At 36.4% G+C, this 20,413-nt stretch overlaps 1 protein-coding gene across 5 annotated transcripts in view; it reads left to right on the forward strand.

The window, feature by feature from the left end:
- The window catches only part of LOC124360830 (pleckstrin homology domain-containing family G member 5), a 346,877-nt gene that overhangs the window by 316,385 nt on the left and 10,079 nt on the right, over positions 1-20,413 (forward strand). For 4 of the 5 annotated variants that reach the window (XM_046814769.1, XM_046814768.1, XM_046814771.1 and 1 more), the window contains 10 exons: positions 3,348-3,497; positions 4,191-4,301; positions 7,628-7,774; positions 9,120-9,347; positions 11,147-11,379; positions 13,375-13,539; positions 16,210-16,514; positions 16,595-16,716; positions 18,016-18,208; positions 20,209-20,288. In XM_046814769.1, the coding sequence (XP_046670725.1) occupies positions 3,348-3,497; positions 4,191-4,301; positions 7,628-7,774; positions 9,120-9,347; positions 11,147-11,379; positions 13,375-13,539; positions 16,210-16,514; positions 16,595-16,716; positions 18,016-18,208; positions 20,209-20,288 (1,734 nt within the window). The remainder of the gene's footprint in view (positions 1-3,347; positions 3,498-4,190; positions 4,302-7,627; positions 7,775-9,119; positions 9,348-11,146; positions 11,380-13,374; positions 13,540-16,209; positions 16,515-16,594; positions 16,717-18,015; positions 18,209-20,208; positions 20,289-20,413) is intronic. The other variant, XM_046814770.1, reaches the window with a different exon arrangement.

The raw sequence follows: 20,413 nt of genomic DNA on the forward strand, positions 1-20,413 counted from the left end.
ATATATTTTCACATTTATTTCATGCACTCTGGTAAGGTGTGCTCCCGATCATATTCATCCTTCTGCAATCAAAGTCCCATTTTCGCCACATCTATTTATCCTTCTATTTACCAGTATAAAGCTTTGCTCCAACCATACAGAAGCTTTAATATCTCTACGCTCCATTGACATTAAACCAGTATAAACTCTCAACTCAAATACCTACATTCCATTGATAGTTCAATTATATAATGACATCCGACATGAAAACTCTCAACTCCAATCGTACAACAGACACTCATTCCTATACTCCATTGATCCATTCATTGGTTACTTCATCACTTATTCAAATCCAGTAATTTTTCCCATGTCATTTCATATTCTCTAAAACTTATCTAAGTCACTGTCAGAAATCCATGTGATAGTTTGCGATGTTACTGTACTACTTAATGGACTTTATATTCTTTAGTAATAATCAGTTAAATCAGCTAGAATTTAAATGAGGATTTAATCCAAAGAGGAAGTTCAAAACGTTTCTTAATAAGAAGGCGTGTAGATCACGCCAAAAGTTTTTGAAAGTCAAGTTAGATAGTACTCAATCTGTTCGCTTAACAGGAGGACTAGATATTTATTCCTAAAATGTATCAAACAACATGTGATGAAGCCCTGTAGTGGTATGATATATCAGGTACTATCTCTATTATTATAATCAATACACGCAATCATCTTGAACCTCTTAAATAAAAAACCAACAAGAGGAACTTCGTGGGCCCTTATTTTTAGAATATCGTGCTTGACATATGATAAACAGCCCAGTCAATAGAATCCACCAATATGATATTCTATAGAAGTGACAACATAAGGTGTACCTTTTATAACAATGAGAGGAATATCGAAATGTTCAGAATCTGTGGGTAGTTTCTGATTTGATAAACTAACCCCTCTTGACGAACTAGGCAGAGTTAGATATTATTTACAAGTATAATTACATAAACTACTTATATTTTACTACTGAAAACCAAGAACGTAGCCAGCGAGGGGGGTCCAAGGGTCCGGACCCCCCAATTTTAAATTTTTTATATTATTTTGTAGTAAACTATTATAATTGTTTAAATAATTTAGTATTACTAGCATGTACTGCTAAAAGATGGTTCTCAAGAAAGAAACGGGTTACGAATCTTTTAAGGATCAAAATGGGGCCTTACTGTCTGTCCACTACAAGAAAATATGGGGGTCCAGACCCCCTTAAACTTTTCCTGGATACGTTATGGCTAAAACATCTGTAAGTTATTAGTTTTTATATTATTGATTATATCAACGCCAACCATGGCTTGATCACTGATCAAATAAAATAGCTTAACAAAATTATCACCTTTTCCATTTACTCTACCGCAGTAAAACACATCATCAGTTTATTGCTGATGTTAACTTGCAGGCGCCATTGCGCTATACTAGATTACTTGTTTGCCCTTTAGATTTATGGAATTACGAGTGTTAACCCAGTTAAGCTGGTTTTGTTGAATTACTCACACGCAATAACGCTTTAATTTGTAGCAATTTATCATTCATAACAACATTAAACTCATTCGTAATATTTCAATCGATTTTTACACTCAAAGTTGAACTTAAATAAATCAGATAACTGTTACTTTATGTTTCTAATGTCGAGCCAACCTATATACGACGTTTAGTCTAACCTATCTTGGATAGCAACATTTTGCTTATTCAACATAAAGATGAATAAATATATCGAGTACAAGCCATGAGTAATTAAATAACATACGATCCGAATAGAAGTATAAGTCTTACTTACTTTAAAACAGTCAAATATCTTTATACTCTAATTTATAGTTTTGATTTTTCAGCTTCCATCAGTACTTCCAAATAAAAGAAGATAAAATCAACCAAATTTGTCAGAATAGCGCTAGATATTTCTATTTGAATAGCTTTTTAACATTGTATTGGTTTGCAGGAAGAAATTTGACTTTTATATATTAATTTTTTAATAACTTTCTATTCTTGAGAAATATTGATGATTTCATTAATAATGTGTACAGGAAAGATATTTCATTTATTCTAACATATTTTTCTAAGATGTAACATCTATTTTTCTTCCTTTTATAAGATAATTATTATTCTATTTTTAAATTGAATTTTCATTTCAAGAATTTGATATTTCATATTTTAAATTTGTGGATTGTTTATGGTGTTTTAGAAAGGAATTTCACATTAATTTTCTGTCTGTCCCATAAGTGAGCCAGGAGCTCCATTTTATTCATATCTGCTTCAATAGAAGTATAATTAACCTTTAATTTAAAACAATCCTCACAACTGTTTATATTATAATTTATAGTTTTTATTCATTACAGCTTCCTACAGTATTACAAAATAACACCAATACCAATACCACCCACTTAAACATTTTAACGAAATAAGTTTATTAGTGTACTCAAACTCCTCCTGTAGTTTCACACCAGGTGACACCACCTTCCATGTGTCTGTATCTGTGATACTTTAATATATAGAAACTAAAAGAAACCAAAAGAAAACTTGCATGATGTTTGGTATACAAAAAAGTCGCCCTAACTGTTCAGTTTTTCATTATTAGTCTGATCCAAAATGTATCTATTGGCATTTTGGGGGGAATTTTGACGAAATTCTGAAAGTCAAAAAACACGTAACGTGAGTTTTTTTATTTTTGGATTTAAACACAAACTGTTTTAATAAAAATAGTATCTTTCTTTTTATAGTTGTATTTTTAAAGAAAATTTAAATGCATTTTAATATACTTTGGAAAAAAATGAGTTAAACTTGGAAATATAAATCGCGTGAAAGAAACTTTAAACCCCATGAAAACTTTAAGATTCATGATCAGCCAATCAATCTTGAACGTATGGTTACATAAAGTTTGTTCAAGATTGACGAAAAATATCAAAACTTAATGAAACGTGAAAGCTGATTTAGACTTTATAATACCAATGCAAATCGAATCAGAGTTTGTGAAATTATATTTCATCAAATTTTGATCAGAGTTTATATTATTGATACGATTAAAATTCATTGTTGACTCTTGGGTGGTTTGAAATGACAATAGGATTTCGGTCATGTTCCATCATTATATGTTGGAAAATGTCTAACACTGCGTTTCGACGATTTATCTACCCTCTTTCTCAGGTGTAAAAAATTAAATACATAAACAAAAACGTAAAGACTAAAAATTGATGTAAGTTCCAACTTCTGGTTATTAAAAATCACTTCTCTTTGCCATGATGAAATCTGTTCCATTATCAAGTCTGATCTTAAATCCTATAAAAGGAGTTCGCATAAGCATCTGAAGTAACTCGTTGACAGCTATTAACTGTTCCTAGTGGTGCGAGACCCAGAAAGACTGCAACCGCTTGAGGCTCATGGACATCCTAGTGAAGCCTATGCAGAGGATAACCAAATACTCTCTTCTGCTCAAGGCCATTCAGAAGCACACGGAGGCAGACGACCTGCGACTCAGCCTGGACCAAATGGTAAACTTATTTTAAACACATTTTCTTCTAATATATATATATATATATATATATATATATAACATTCATATATATATATATATATATATATATATATATATATATATATGAATGTTTGTGTGTTTGTCCTTTATGGAATCGTAAACTATTTGACCGATCATTACGAAAATTTGTATGTATATGTATTTTTCCACGAAGAAGGTTTCTATGCTATGTCTATTGATGTAACTCGCCTCCAGGTGGCGTTGCCAAAGATAATAGTTTTCAAAGCGCCTGCACATTATGAACTACAATTACGAGACAGTTACGAATATTTAATAGACAAACACTATTTTAAGGCGCTAAGTTATGATGTATATTTGTCTTGAAGATAAATTTCTGGTTGAACTTAAAGCTTGAGTGTTAGACCACTTTATAATAAAACACATGCTTGTGTACAATGGCTATAAACATATACAGATTTTCTTGATCGTGGCATCAAAGCAAACTCTACATCGGCGTTGGAAATATAATTTACTTGAGCCAGAAGTGCACATACACGGGTAACGCTTACGAAAAGCGTGCGAAGCCGCCAGTATAATATAAATATAAATTATAATATATAAATTTCGATTAAAAGATTTAAAAGAAACAAACAGCTTTATTTTTAAAGTATCATTTGCGAATACACGATGAACGGTTCGTTTGTTCCAGATCAGCAGGGTGGATATATTCGTGAACAGCGTGAACACGACTCTGAGACAGAAACAGGATCTGGAAAAGCTCCGAGCCGTCATTTCCAGGATAGAGGCTTACGATGTGGTTGTGAGTAACACGCTTACGTATTGTTACAGTAGAAGTGATATTGCTTACTTGTAATTGTGTTGCATCTCTCGCTATTTTGTTCTCTATGGGACCTTGTTGCGGTATTTGAACGAGAAAATATGTTAAGTACTTTAGATGATATTGTTTTTGTACTATGGTATTATCTGGAGGCCACTCTGTCCCTATCTACTATTTGTTATAAGTCTTTGTATAAGTAAGTAAATACATGCATGCGTATTATATACCGGATGTCCCACGAAGAGGTTTAAATGTTTTATTGTATATTAATTGCCCATTTATGCACCGATCACTTTCAAACTCTACACAATTCATGTAATATGTTTTTAAAATATTATGTGAAAATTTCAGCTCTATAGTAATTGTTGAAACAAATGGTGGCATTTAAAATAACTATACTTTAAAAGCAGTAAAACAGTATTTTTGATTTTTTAATCTTATTATTTGTCATATTCTAGATAAATGAAGCATTTCAATCGGAAAATTAGAACACAGCCTGTTAAAAAACCTACAACAGTCCACAATAATTCCATCCACAGCCACACACTGATAACAGCGTTTAAGTAATGAATCGTAAGCTCGTAGGTGGTTTAACTCCTGGGTAGTCAACATGAAATTGTCTAATTGCTTCTTTAATGTTGCCAAAAGCAATAGCGCGCGCACAAAACTTCACTTTTTAATCAACATTAAAAGCTATTTCTCGAACTTCAATATCAGTAAAACTGTAATGGAGGAGGTTAGGTTATGTTTTTATAACACAAGCAATATTCTTCAATTAAATAGATGTTTTCAAAAATGAGCGTTATTAAACAGTTGTTCTTTAAAACTGCAACGCAGTAATAAAATCAGGTAATTCAAGAAATCAATTTGTATAGGAAGCAAAATGGTAAAATTTTCAATATGTCACCATTTTGTTTCTACAATTGTTAGGGAACTTTAATTTTCACAGAATATTTTTACAACATACTTTATTAATTGTGTAGAGTTCGACAATGTTCGGTGCATAAATGGGCAAGTAATATAAAATCAAACGTTTAAACCTCTTCGTGAGACACTCTCTACATAAGAAGTTAAAGTTAACATTAATTTACGAGCGCTCAAGTAGGCTGAGCTTTCATTTAGGTACTATTCTTTAGGTATTCTTTGGTACTTTTCCGACCTCAGATCACGTTGCGTGATCTGGCACGTGATCTGAGGTCGGGAAAGTACTGAACGGAAATGCCTCTGGCCATCAGTGGGAAGGTACAACCCCGCACTTGTGGCGGAAAAAGAAAAGAAATCCCTCAAGATAGTACCCAAATTCAAGCTCAGATCACGTGATCACTCATAAAGGTCAACTTTAACTTTGGTAATGCTAGTAACATATTTATGATGATGGTCTAAACCTAATTATATCGCGTAATAAAAAGTCGTATATTGGAACAGAGTGGCCTCCAGATAACACTAATTTTGTAATCATGATGAATGATCAATAACGCAACATAATTAAGGCAACTCTCAATATATGGTCAAATAATTCGCAGCTTTGAATTATGGCGGCCAAGAGAACTGCAACTCTTCCCTCGGGAGCAGTTACCTAACTATTCATGTAATAAGCGACCAGACCAGGTGGAATATCTCTGTATTTATGGACCCTCCTGGCTTGTTTGGAAAATATCAACTAGTACCATGTTGAGTTGTTTATGTCTTGTCTTACTATCCTGGTGATATGGACACTAGTAAAATATGTAGTTTGATATCCGTAAATGCTTGTATAAGCCATAAGTGAATAAAATGTTATAAAATTATTTTAACAAATACTGTATGGTTCATAGACATATTTCAGTGTTCTCGAACAAAGTTATAACATATAATAAATACTATTTCTTAGTATTTAATTACTAGTTAATATATAGTTAAAAACTCGTATAAGTTTTAAAATTCTCAACTCAAAGGAAATGATCTTAACATGGATTTAAAATTTGGATTTCAGGGCAGTTCTTTATAGTGTCAGGGAAGTAATTACATATTTTTTGGTCTCAAAATATAGTAATGATTTTTGGACGAGCTGTAATCTATGTTTAGGAATTATGGAACTGTTTTTGTTTCTTGTACTATAATGGTGGGAGATATTAAGGAAATAGGCTTTTATTGTTGAAAGCAAAAGTAGAAATAGATTTGATAAAAATCGAGGTCAAAGTGTCCCTCTTGATGAAAATATCCTCTACAACTTCCTCTTCGTCTGAGGCCGCAGAGAATCCTAAGTGCTCTTTTTGATGCACAAAAGATTTTGCCAAAGAGGATTCAGAAGCCGCCCTCACTTGTAACTCCATAGTTGAGAACAGAATAATTTTTTTCCGAAATATACAATTTTTAAGGTTTTTTATGTTTAAGAAACTAGATAGGTACCGAAGGCAATACAGTGCCCTGGCAAGCCTAATGCAAATTTGATCAAGTCGATGGTTCCACTTTAGGTTAAAATCAATTTAAATGCCGAAAGAAACGATGCATGATCTGGAAGTACGAGAGAATCCCCATTGCAATGAAATGTCTCGTGAGCCCTATTCACCAGGTCAAACTTTAGAATATTCTTATCAACATTTAATTGGATTTCATTTATTGAAAACTATGAATGAAGTTTTGCTTCGTAACGTATCTGGAAGAGATTCCGGACAGCGTGAATGCAAAACAACACTAGTACCGTTAGCGTACTGGACCAAAATGACCATAAATATGATTTCAAAGTCCATTGACATATATGACAAAAAGCAACGGTTCCAAACTTGACCCTTGTGGAAGATGGACCCTACTCTTAATATTTCAATGAATCTTTTTTTTATTTATTATCATTATCACTGAATCCAACAAATATTCTTTAGAATTTGTTTTGAGAGGGAAGTCCAATGTCTTTGTATGAGTTTAATGATTTGTCGAATGACGATTGTTGAATTTTAAACTAAACTTACTAAGCGCTATACTGTGATGCAGCTATTTCTTTATTGGTTGAAGTCCAAATAATGGCAACTCACATAAACTTTAACCATACTAAAAATTATAACCCTACGTGAAGCTTGGTAATAAATAAATAAATGGTTTAATAAATAAATAAATAATCGTGTTACTATTTACGGTTTTCTAAAAGTTCAAATACTGATAAATGTGAAGACTAAAATTTATCAGAAATGCTACGTACAGGTATTGAATGGAAACTAATATATTTCAAATAGATATTGGCGATGAGCAACGTGTGGACAACCTACTAACAACTCTAATCAACCACATTCCCCGTTTTCAAAACCTAAATACCCAATAAAATATCTGTTCTTCAGGAATCCAAGGACGAAGATCTGGAGAGGCTGGTGAAAAGCTACAACGATCTCGACCTCACGTGCCCCATGCCTGGCTGCTGCAACTCCCAACGCCGCCATCTTCTGCTTGAGGGTGACCTGAAGATCAAGGATAACGTCACTTCCAAAGTACGTATTATTATTATTATTATTATTATTATTACGTATAAACATTGATCTAGAGTTTAAAATGGTTGACCTATTGGTATAAAATAGATTAAAATAAGCCAGTGCAGTGGGAAGTTGGTAACTAAATGAAATTATTATTTGATCAGAAATGATCCAGAAATATTTAATGAATAGTTTCTTGATAATAATAACAATAACACATCTTTATTGCGTTCATACTTTAAGAAAAACTGTATTTATCAATATACATGTAGAAAATGCAATTGAACTGCATAAATCAAATACACGTCATTTCACCTATCAACAGTTTTCAGCTATGCTGATTACAATTTAAAACAGAAATAAAGGGTTGAACCATTTAATTTCAAATTTCAATTAATTTCAACTTTTATCCCAGTGGGCTCATCATGAAGTCATCAACAGAGTAGAACACTCTAGACACTAATATGTTTCTCAATCGAGTTTTGAAATTTTTTGGATCATTCAAATTTTTTATCTCATCAGGGAGCTTATTTATCATCTTAACGCTAACCTCGGATGGTAAACGTTCGAACGTGGCAGTACGGAAGTTGTCCCTGACCCCTAGTCCCATATTGGTGAACGTCCCTGCCTTGGACCAACTCACACTTGAATCGGCAGTACAGAGCAACCTCAAGGATACAGACAGAGCTGTCAGCAATTCAAGGTCCCTAAAGCAATTTTTACATCAATCTCTGAATTTTAATTTTGAAATTATTCGGACCGCTTTCTTTGGAATTCTAAATACTCTTTCAAAATTGTATTTAGAACAACTGCCCCACAGTCTCAGCCCGTATGGTATTTGAGGGTATGTAAGGCCAAAATAAACCGTTCTTAGTAAATCCATGAGCACAACTTTGAGAGGTTTCGTAAAGCATAAATGCCCGAGGAAATCTTTGACCAGATGCCTTCTATGTGATCGTCCCATGTCAGGCCTTTGGTTTATAATGCACGAAGAAACCAAAGGAAGTTGGTTTACAAAGAAATAAACCTCTAAATATGTGTATGGAAACAAATCGTAGAATACTGTTAATACCAGAGAACCAGAAATTCAGGAGTTTATTTGTTATAAGCTTTACCCATAGTGCTCCGTTCCAATATGTGAGCACCTAGCCAACACAAAAAGGTGTGGTCGGCTATGACGATACTTTCAAATTCCCAATTGTCTCGGAAGAATAGTTCCGAATAGTTAGGAAGTACTCTATGGTATCGTAGTAGTATCTTAAAAATCCTTCCATCGTCAAACATAAAATTCAAACAAAGAAGTACTCTATGTTTTTGGATACTAAACAACTTCCTCGATTGGTAATATTTACTTTTTTTCCAGATGGATGTGCACTGCTTCCTGTTCACGGATATGCTGTTGGTGTGCAAAGCTACCAATCGACGGTCCGAGGGAAGGTTTAAAGTCCTCAGGCAGCCATATCTGGTGGAGAGATTGATCGTCCAAGAGCTGAACAGAGACCCTGCCACTCTAGCTGTGGTCTACCTGTCAGAATACCGTGTACCTTGTGGCGCCTTCTTGCTATCCAGTCCTGACACCAAGGCGCTCAAGGTATGGCATTTGTATTAGTAAAGGCAGTGAAAACTTACTTCACCAAAGCCGTAGTTTGAACTTTCTTTAATTTGGCTCACCAAAATATTCTTGTCATTCAAATAATTTCACAAACTTAACCCCCTGATCAAAAACTGATCGATAAGGCAATATACTCTTCCAAGGTCAGAGCGTATTAATCCGAAAAGCTTCCTTCTTAATTACCTCACTCACAATTTGGTTGACTTCAGACATAATTTTATCCCCGGTTAACTTCAACGCTCGATAAACTCAACCCCTAGCATGAACAAGAAGTATCCACTCCAGTCACGTTGGTCTACGTATACTCATGACAAACCCAAATCCCTTCAGCAAAGAACCCCCTGTTTTTGCAATCCCCGGAATTTTAAACCCTCCTGGAATTCTTTCCAGTCACTTTTTGTTGTACCTGGTGAAGCCACAAACCGCCTTTAACGTCAAAACTTAAACAAACTACGGTCTACTTTTATCTCTCTGGCAAGCCTAGTTCTGACTTTACCTATTACGAAATCGAACTTGCCAAAAGAACTGGAACTAGTTCCATCAGAACGTTCCGGAACTTCTTTTCAACTCCATGTTCCATCGGGACGGTTTGCTCAACGTCAAGGAGTTCTAGGCGTTTCGGACATGTTTAGGAAACGATTAATCGGCTCTTTTAAGTGGAATTTCTATACTAGACTTCTAAGTATTTCAGTCGTGATATAGTTTAAAGGTAATGGCAACATTTTAAGTTGCAAACTGTAGCTCTATTGGATCATTTAGATGGATTTTTGGATATGGAAACCCATGAAGACGTCAGTTTAATTTACACATTTTAAGTTTACTTCGTCAACATTTAATTATTTTTTAGCTTCTATAATATGGTATTGTATACCTGTACAATATCACCATATATGGTGATTTAAAGGAATTTTCGGTATTTCAGAAATAATTACTATCGTATTTATTGTGATTTAAAATATTAATTTAATTAAATTCGTCAGTTTACTTTAATTATTAATACTGTCAGTCAATTTATGAGTGGATTTAAAATTTGAATTAGGTACTGTTATGGTACTGCATATCAACATAAATAATTGACGAAAACAAGTTTAATAGAGAGACATTGTGTTTATAACATATAAATACCATTAAGTCATCTATGTAGTGGAATATTTTGAATTTCAAATATAATTATCAAAGTGTTCCGTAACGTAGCATGTACTATACCGTTCCGAAACTAAATCAGCCCGAAATAATAATGTAGGCAAGAACCGGATGGAACGGAACGACTGGAACTGTCTCGAGGAACTAGTTCCAAGCCTGGTACTGTTTCATGGAACTAGTCCGAGGCTGGAACTGTCTCGTGGAACTAGTTCCGAGGCTGGAACTGTCACGTGGAACTAGTTCCGAGCCTAAAACTATATCGTAGAACTAGTTCCGAGGCTGGAACTGTCTCTTTGGAACTAGTTCCGAGCCAGGAACTGGAACTCTCGTGGAACTAGTTCCGAGGCTGGAACTGTCTCGTGGAACTAGTTCCGAGGCTGGAACTATCTCGTGGAACTAGTTCCGAGGCTGGAACTGTCTCGTGGAACTAGCTCCGAACCTGGAATTGTCTCTTGGAACTAGTCTGGTTCCGTGGAACTGTCTCTGATCTAGCTCCGTGCCTCTTCTTGTTTTCGAATTTTGCTAAAACCCCCATTTAAAGGCCTAGTGTCGTAACCCCAGCGAGCCGAAGGCAAGTGTACCTTTATTATTGGATGGGGTATAACTAGCAGAATCTTAATCTTCTTTGTGTCCAGAACTGGGCGAGTAACATCAAGAAGGCTCAGGACCTCTACGCCAGCGCCAAGCAAGCTACGACCGCCAGCAGCCACTCCATCCTGGCGCTGAGCCGGCAGCCCAGCGGCTACTACGAGGATGAGTGGCAGGAAGACAACGACGTCGACACCCTCTCAGTTGCCTCCTTAGGGCTCTTCCCTCTCAAGAGTCCCCGCGGCTCGACCAGGGGCAGCAGTCTTAACCATTCCCACAGGTGTGCAGAGTCATGTTCTATGTAAAACTTAAGAGGGTGCAGTACCCCCTCGACTATCATGAGTTTAATCACACGTACCCAATGTTAATTTCAAACGGTCGTCCTTGACCTTTTTTTAATCGGATTCAGACGATTTTTACACAATTTTACTCAATAACTTACAATAACTATTCAACTTCATAAATGCAATGTTTTTATTGTGTTTCATTTAATTTTATTTACAATTACGTAATTATAACATAACAGCTTCGAAATACTTTTTGTTTCGTCAAAGTACCTCGTTCAGGTACGTCAGGTGAACCGTTTGAAATTAACATTGGATGTATGGAATTAAACTCAGATCGTCGAGGTGTAGTGCATGATCAATGGAAACCTAGAGTGTTGAGGGAGTTCGTAAATTTCCAATTAAAAATGTGCACAAACGTGACAATTTTTAACTCAGTCAATTAATGTTTAATTTGTCAATATGTTGTTTGCGAGATAACGAGAACCAGTGTTTATTTTTATTCTACTCGTAAGTATCATTAATAATTTTATATTGTTTTAAAATTGATTAATGAAGCTATTAACATGTTTCTGTCCATGAGCTGAGAACAAATTTACTTTTTACAAGCGCCACATCCAACATAGTATATTTTGCGAAATTGACACAGAATTTTCACCAAGAAAGAAATCAACCTTGCTAGTTGGTCGTCGACAAAGTAAGGTATAGACCTTATTCATACAGTAATAATTACATATTTTCAAAGGTCATATTCTTTGCACATTTATAAGTAACTGCCAGTCACCTAAATAACATCTACTTCATCTTCATGTAACGATATAATGGCTAAAATGATTTGCAGAAAATAATAGATTTTTAATTCTCTATCTCTAATCTTTAATTATTTGTTATGATTTTTTTTCAATACGTACAGCGTAAATTGGCTCTATGCTCCTGATATTCAAAACAAAGAAGTAGCTATTGGTTTATATTATGTCGAATTTAAATTCCCCGAATTCTCCATCCTGAAATAATATATGATGCAGAGAATAAGTAACAGTATGGGTGCAATCATAATATGTGTGTATTAAAACATCTAAACAATCAACACATTCTATACGAATTTAATCTTATTAGACCATTTGCCCAATACCATTCAAGTATCACTACAACCAGTACAAAAACGTAAAGGTAGAGTGGCTTTGATTAAGTTTTCCAAATGGTTTGCCAAAATAGAATATCATAACATTGATTCAATCGTTACAATCTCTGTGATAAACGATAACTTTGCCAAAAGCATTTTGCAAATCTTAGATTCTTTGTCATGATCTAAGAAGTCACTCAGAGATCGATTACCCTTTTGGGATCCGTAACTCCGGCATTTTGAGTGAATCATTACAGTTCAAAGTGTTAAAAACAATGAGTTAATAGCCAAATTTAATATTGTTTTCAACATGTTACAATCTACCAAGATATGCATTTTCTTACTTTCTATTTAAAATTATAAAATCTGTTCAAATACTCTAACTGTCGCAGTGCTCATTTTACCCAACAGTTGAGATTTTATAAGGCCGTTTAAAAATGTCTTAAAATTGTTTACACCAAACACTGTCGAACGCGAAACAAACTTTATTTACTAAATTTCGGTAGACTAAGTAACATTAGTGTGAACTGTGTTAATGCACAAGGAAGAATCAAGAATTTGCTTAATGCTGTTGGTCGTTTGTACTTTTCACACCTCGCCAATGGCTAGTTTGGCGGTACTGTGGGATATCCCCATGATAACCGCGAGTCCAGCAAAGTCAAGCGTGGCTGCTGCTTGGATGGGTGACCGCTGAGCGATCCTGTCCTTGCAAGCTGTCCGCTTGATCGGCTGTCGGTGATGGTTCGGAAGTGTCTGCGAGGCCTTTCCTCCTAACTTCGCTTTTTAGAGCATGACATCCTTTCTTTACCTTTACCTTAAACCTTATGAAATTCTGAGTTGTTCTTGGCTGACCCACCTGTTTGGACAGCGGGTCAGTGGAGATGGAAGGGTCCTCGGTGAGTGCCAGCAGCGTGAGTCAGTCCCGTGGAGTCAGTGTGGAGAACGAGGTCCGAGGCTCCAGTCAGAGCTCTGATGAAGGGATCCCCGTTATCGCCGAGAGGGGTTATCACTCGACTTCACCTAGAGGAGACAGGTGAACTACTGAAATTGTGATTTGTATATCGTCCTTTTTACATTCAAATGAGAGACCAGACTCTCTTCTCTCGATTCTGTTATAAGTATAATCTGTTTGATCCATTGCCATTAATAATATGTCGTAAGAAAATACAAATTCCTGACCATTTCTCCAAAACTATTTTATTTTGTATTTCATCCAAATATGCTAATAGAAAAACAACTTTTACATTTTAAAAGTTCTGAATACAAGCGTTTAGATATATTAATCTTTATGATATATTTGTTGATACATAAAAAAATGTTTTTATAAATTATCATCAAACAGCAATCCTAACAAAGAAAATTTAACAAATATAAGATCAAATACCGTTACTTTGTTTCAAGTTTGTTATTTACAATGGAAATGTTGAAAGGACAACAGGTTTCCGACATTTATCATCGTTATATGTTACATAAGGCATAACACAACGTTTTGAGAGTTGGAATCTATCCTCTTCGTCAGGTGGGGGAATCCTCTTTGTTAGTATCCTACTTTTCGCCTGCTCTGTTGTGACATGTGATTGTGCTCTTGAATTCTCGTACTCATGACTTGTCCTCGGAACTTGCATTCTGTTTAGTGATAACACCTGGACTGGAATCTTAGCAGTGTTCGGGTGTATTTAAACACTTTTCTTTCCCTCCTTTTCTTCTTTCTGTTCTTTTTTGTATGTATTAATACCCCCCCTCAATCTACCTGACGAAGAGGATAGATACTAATCCTCGAAAAGTTGGGTTATATGTTTTGTAACTTATAACGGTAGTAAATGTCTGAAATCCTATTAAAATGCAAAGAAAATTAGGTTTTTAGATAGCTTGAACAGATATGAAGTATTTCTAGTTTCCGAACGGCCTGAAACTATCTTCGGCTACTAGTGCGACCTGCGTCCCCACTTGTTCCCGCGCTGATAGCGACCTAAGCAAAACATCTCTTAAGATAGTGCTAGAACCTAAATGAATAAAATTCTAAAGAATCTGATTTGAAATCCCTTAGAAAGATATGAAATATATCTGTGCAAATGGGTTTACATTTCTATAGAAACAAGTTGAATTCTAAACGATTGACCAGTTGCAAATCCGTTTACTTTGGAGAGATAAGACGTGTATCTTGGATAACTGATAACGCTGTAAATCTGATTGTTAATATTCGTTAAAATTTTAAAATAGTGTATATGAAATTACTTTTGTGATAAATAGCAGTATAGTAAAAATAAAAAGATTAAACCCATCGGACGGAGTTTGACCAGAGATAATAACATCCTCTCCTATACAGTATGCTGATGTGTTTTTGTTTAGCTTGATAATCGCTTTCCCTTGTTGAATGAATAATCTGAAGCTCTATTAATCTGAAGCCCCGGAACTTCATTCCTCAAAACAATCAAGGGATCACTCTTTCAATAGTTTGTACTTAGTTTATTATTTTATATCTAACACTTACTTTTTATGTTTAAAGCCTTGAACAAGTACAGAATACTTTTTTTATTTTGAAATTCTAATTTAAGTCAGGGCAGGTAACGAACATCCAAAACACAATAATTTAAAGTAAAAATAACTGTTTTATTAAATTTCAAATGTAACAAACGATAATCTATTTTTTGAAATTTCACTCAATATCTCGTGTTACTTTCTGTGGCTGACATAACTGCTTAATACGCCGTGGCATGATTCTACTCGTAATAAGTCGTCTTAAAGCAACCACGCCCGTTCTTCTCGTAACGTCATTTCCAGCTCATCTAAGGTCCGGGGCTGGTTCTTGTTTGGCCCTGATAACCAAATCGGAAATATTTATCTTTAACAGTAGTATTCGGAAATAAAACTAAATGGCTTATCTTCCTTATCAAGATGCTGCCTTTGTCTGTGGGCAAAGTATAACTGTCTCATCTTATTTATGTTTAATTCCACACTAAGCCATAGAAGTTATCCCTTAATTGTTTTGAGGTGTGTATATATCACATTACGTCAGACTATACTGAGATATTTACTTGATGGTGTGCGAAAATACCAGCCCCGAACTCGGTTCTCGAGATTGGATATCTGGTGCGGTAAACCGATACACTAAACACTCAGCTAATAAGAATGTGCGATAAACCGAGACACTAAACACTCAACTGATAAGAATGTGCGATAAACCGAGACACTAAACACTCAGCTAATAAGAATGTGTGATAAACCGAGACACTAAACACTCAGCTAATAAGAATGTGCGATAAACCGAGACACTAAACACTCAGCTTAATAAGAATGTGCGATAAACCGAGACACTAAACACTCAACTAATAAGAATGTGTGATAAACCGAGACACTAAACACTCAAGCTAATAAGAATGTGCGATAAACCGAGACACTAAACACTCAGCTAATAAGAATGTGTGATAACACACTAAACAATCAACTGATAAGAATATGTGATAAACTGAGACAGTAAACACTCAGGCAATAAGAATATGTGATAAAGTGAGACTCTAAATATCCAGCTAATAAAAATGGGTGATAAACTGATACACTAAACAATGAACTGATACACTAAACAATGAACTGATAAGAATATGTGATAAAATGAGGCACTAAACACTCAGCTAATAAGAATGGAAACAAAATTACCCATAACGATTTGTATAGTTTTTCAATAAACTCTGTTCCTGTGTTCCAGACGAAAGTGCACGAGTCCTAATACGCTGAGTATACAAGTGCCTGTGTTCTCTTGCCTGGGCCAATCACTGCCAGACCTGAACCAAGTAACCGCCACCACCGGGTCCAGCGGGTCCATGCTCTTGGTGCCTCCTAGAGGCAGTCCTCACCGCGGAACCTCCTATCCACCCCCCAGCCCCCCGCTACGGCGAGCTCCCGCCCTCACACTCTCGCGGAATCCTCCCCTGCTCAAAACCCGCCACATCGCGTCTACAAGCACCACCCTTGTCACCGGCAGCTGTGAGGTCGACATCCCCGTCATAGCAGGTGGGATTGTTGAATTTTCATGTGCACAATATGCCCCCGATACAGTTTGGTAATTTAATAAGTACATTCGATCCTTTCAGGGTTAGAGGACCAGGGGGAGAGTAGTGGGCAGCAGGCACAACAGCACAGACAGGCCTTCATAAAGAGACTGACTCGCACTGACAAGCGGTATCACACGGCGGGCGTCATCGAAGAGATCAAGGTAAGAGAAAGAGAGGTCCATCATTCGTACACTTATTTAGGAATTTGTTCAATTAGCAATCATAAAATGTGAACATTGCGAAATTGTTAATCAGTCTAAGGAACTATAAATTTGCTATGATTGTAAATACTAATATTTTGTAAATACTTTTTAAGCGTGTAGCTATAAACAAGAGTCTTTACAGATGTTGAAGAATATACAAGGGCCGTTTGTTCAACCTCCAATCTCGCGCTATGACGGCCAGATACGTGGCAGGTTGCGGTGTGCGCAGTAGTCGTTCGCGCATCTTCCCCGCTACAACATTTGTCACTGCCGAGTTCAAGTAGTCAGTTTACGCTAAACTGCAGTCACATAAAACAAGGCCGCCTCTATCGATTTTCCAGCTAAACGAGAACTAAGGAGCTTTATTTGTTTCCTGCAAGCATAAGGGACTAGGGCAGCAGAAATCATTTGGAGAATGTACTATGTGTGGAGATAACATTAAAAGTGATGGTGTTGTACGTGAATGGTGTAGAAAGCCAAGGATGTTGACTGAATAAAAAAAAAAATCGCCGAATTACATTAGCTAGGAAATTTCTCGAATTGATCCTTAAAGTAGATATTCGGCCATCAACTTATAACTTTTGACGAGGTTAACGCACAACCCTATCACTCATAATGTTTTCTCCGTAAACACGGCACATTCTCCAATGGATTTATACTGCACCAGTCTCTTCTCCTTGTGGGAAACGAATACCACTCCTCAATTTACATTTGACGGGAAAATCAATAGAGTCAGCCATATTTATACGACTGCAGCTCTGAGCAAACTGACTACTTGAACTCGACAGTGGTAAACGTTGCAGCGGGGAAGATGCGCTGTCGACTACTGCGCACACCGCAGATCTGCAACGTGTCTGGCCGCCACATCGTGAGATCGGAGGTTGAAAAAAAAACTATCCTCGTATGTTCAGATTGGCTTAACAATGTGGGGTCAATTAATTAAATAGAATGTCATAACACTAGATTATACAGCAAGGGAAACACATTTTGATTTTAACGATCCATACTAAGTGGCAAACTTTATTTTCATCAATGTTCAATTCAATATTTATTCTTCATATCAAGATGACACAAATAAAATCAACACCCATTCTATATTTCAAGTTACTTTTCCTTTCCCGATAACGTGCGAATAATGCCGAAACATACTGAGCCTTAGCTAGCTATAACATTTAAAACCTATAGACCAGGCCTGTCTTTCCAAGCTTTGCTTGTTTACGATTTTTTATCATACATTATGAACATTTTTGTGTACAGAAGCAAGACACCAGAGACAGCAGCATACACAAGCGGTTATCGTGGAACTGTGGGGGAGCGTCCAACGACGCTGCTCACCTCCACAGGCCAATCGTTGCTACCCCAGGCATGTCCACGGACAGTGTGCGGAGCTCCAGCGGCGTCAGCTCCACAGCGGAGAGCGTCTCCAGCGGTCTCAACATCGATAGCGACGGTGAGATGCCGCAGCTTTACAATCTGCTTTACTCATATTTTACGTTCCATATCAGTCTGAGGGTTGCTCAATGGAGCATCAAGGGACATTGCAGCAGATGCCCTCAGAATGAGTAGAGCAGAGATCCGTAAGATGTCTGGATATTCTGAAGCCACGTGAACAGGATAGGGATTAATATTCAGGAAACCCTGTGTAGTAAATGTGGCGAATATAATGAAACAACTGAGCACGTCATATTCTAATGTTCGGTGTTACAGAGCAAACGCTTGGTTTACTTAGGTATACTGGAGAGGGATGGGAGCAGGTAAGTATTGTACAGAAGTTCTCATGGGCCTTGGATTTCACACAGCTTAAACCTAGAAGAGCGCGCACAGTAAGTCGGATGCCCAGACTTATGAAACCTGGCCCTCCATTAAAAAGAATAATAATGAGTTATCTTTCTTCAATATCATTGTTTTTGGAGCTTGCACTCGTATATCTTTGGATGAATGCAGGTAATGCAACGGATTTTAAGGACTCCTATAGTAGCGTTTTTAATTAGAAATGTTTTATATTTCGGCCAAACTAAACCATTTTCCCAGGAAGGTTCACTACTTGGTTAATAACTTAAATTGATTATAACAAAAAACAACGTGTTACTTGAAAATTGGGTCACCCAATGAATTTCCAGGAGTGGGAAATCAGTAACTGCAAATGTAAAGATATCGGAGGTCAATAAGTACAGTTTACTGCGGAGGAATCTTGGACTGGATGGGGCTTCTTCAATCCTAAACCCAAAGGAGTATTGTCTTCCCCAGCTTCCCCTTCTCGTTTTGAAAGGAAGAGGCTGGAAGAGTTCTAATATTTCCTTCTTCCAAGTAAAGAGAGAGATAATGCTCGTCATCCCTCCTGTGGGAACTTGACAAGATCCATCCTGAATGTTCTGTCAATCAGAACTCAGCGAAAAGGTTATTCGGAGAAAATCGAGTACGTTCGTTTTGGAAGGACCGCGATGTGTTACCGTCTAGCCATCATGTCAAATCATCCAGTATCCCAATTTCGCTTGTGCTTGTGTGACGTGTGATTGAGCTCGTGAATTCTCGTACTCGTGACTTTGCTCGGAAATTGCATCCTGTAAAGCGACAACTACTGTGCCGGTCTTAAGAAGGCTTTCGGATATGTTTCAACCTTTTCCCCCTTTATGTATGTTATTTATTTTGTATGTATTAAAACCCCCACACCAGACAAAGAGGATAGATCCCATTCCTCGAAATGCTGTGTTATACCTTTTTATAACGATGAAGAATTTCCGAAATCCTCTTATGGTTGGGTGATCAGTTAATTTACAATTTAGTATCCCTAAAAGGTGTGGGTCATGAGTGACAGTTCTCCAGCCAGCTTTAATGATCAAATAGTGAACTATAATGAAGACTTAATATAATTAAAGTGCTGTAAAATCCCGGATGCAGTGATTATAATTTCTACATTTTAATAATAAGCATTGTGGAAACAACCCAGTCAAGCACCCAAATCCCTCCGAACGTACCCTGAACTTAATACATTGAAGGGACATATCTACAGTTTACTAATACTTGAAATTAATCTGTTATAAGAGTACTCAGCAAATACTTTCGTCGTGAAAACTCCTGACCGTACAAGTCGGTAGTCATTACTGCCTCAACTGACCCTTGCTCTTAGCCGTGGAGGCTTATCTCATTAGAGTATATTTTGACTTGACATCACGGCCCTACTCTGACCTTTACCAGAACCGGAGCAGTAGTAGCCGCCAAAGACCCTTAAGGTTTTAAAGGTCCTTTTAGGCAATTTGGTGTTTCTCATTTTCTTGTTGGAAAAATATCATCTCCAAGTTATCCACATATTTGAAATTTGATGAAGTATAAAAGCACCGTCCTTTTCTTAATATGATTCTATGTCCAGCTATAGCTTTGTATCCTGACAATCTTTATGATCATCAATAAAATATTTTTACTAACTTAAAGCTAACTTCTTGTCGTGTTCAGGTGTAAGAGAACTACGGGAAATGTACCACGACTCCTTTGCCTGCACCACTCCTCCCGCCTCTCCAATGTCCGAACAGTTGGTAAGTACATGTATATTATATTTTTAAGTGAATAATTTGTATTTCTTAAGAAGATGATTAAATTGTAGCAAGAAAGTCAACAGTGTTGTCCAAAGTAATAGATGAACACTATCTACTTATTGAAA

The sequence above is a fragment of the Homalodisca vitripennis genome, chromosome 4, assembly GCF_021130785.1.
Source record: "Homalodisca vitripennis isolate AUS2020 chromosome 4, UT_GWSS_2.1, whole genome shotgun sequence".
Taxonomy (NCBI): domain Eukaryota; kingdom Metazoa; phylum Arthropoda; class Insecta; order Hemiptera; family Cicadellidae; genus Homalodisca; species Homalodisca vitripennis.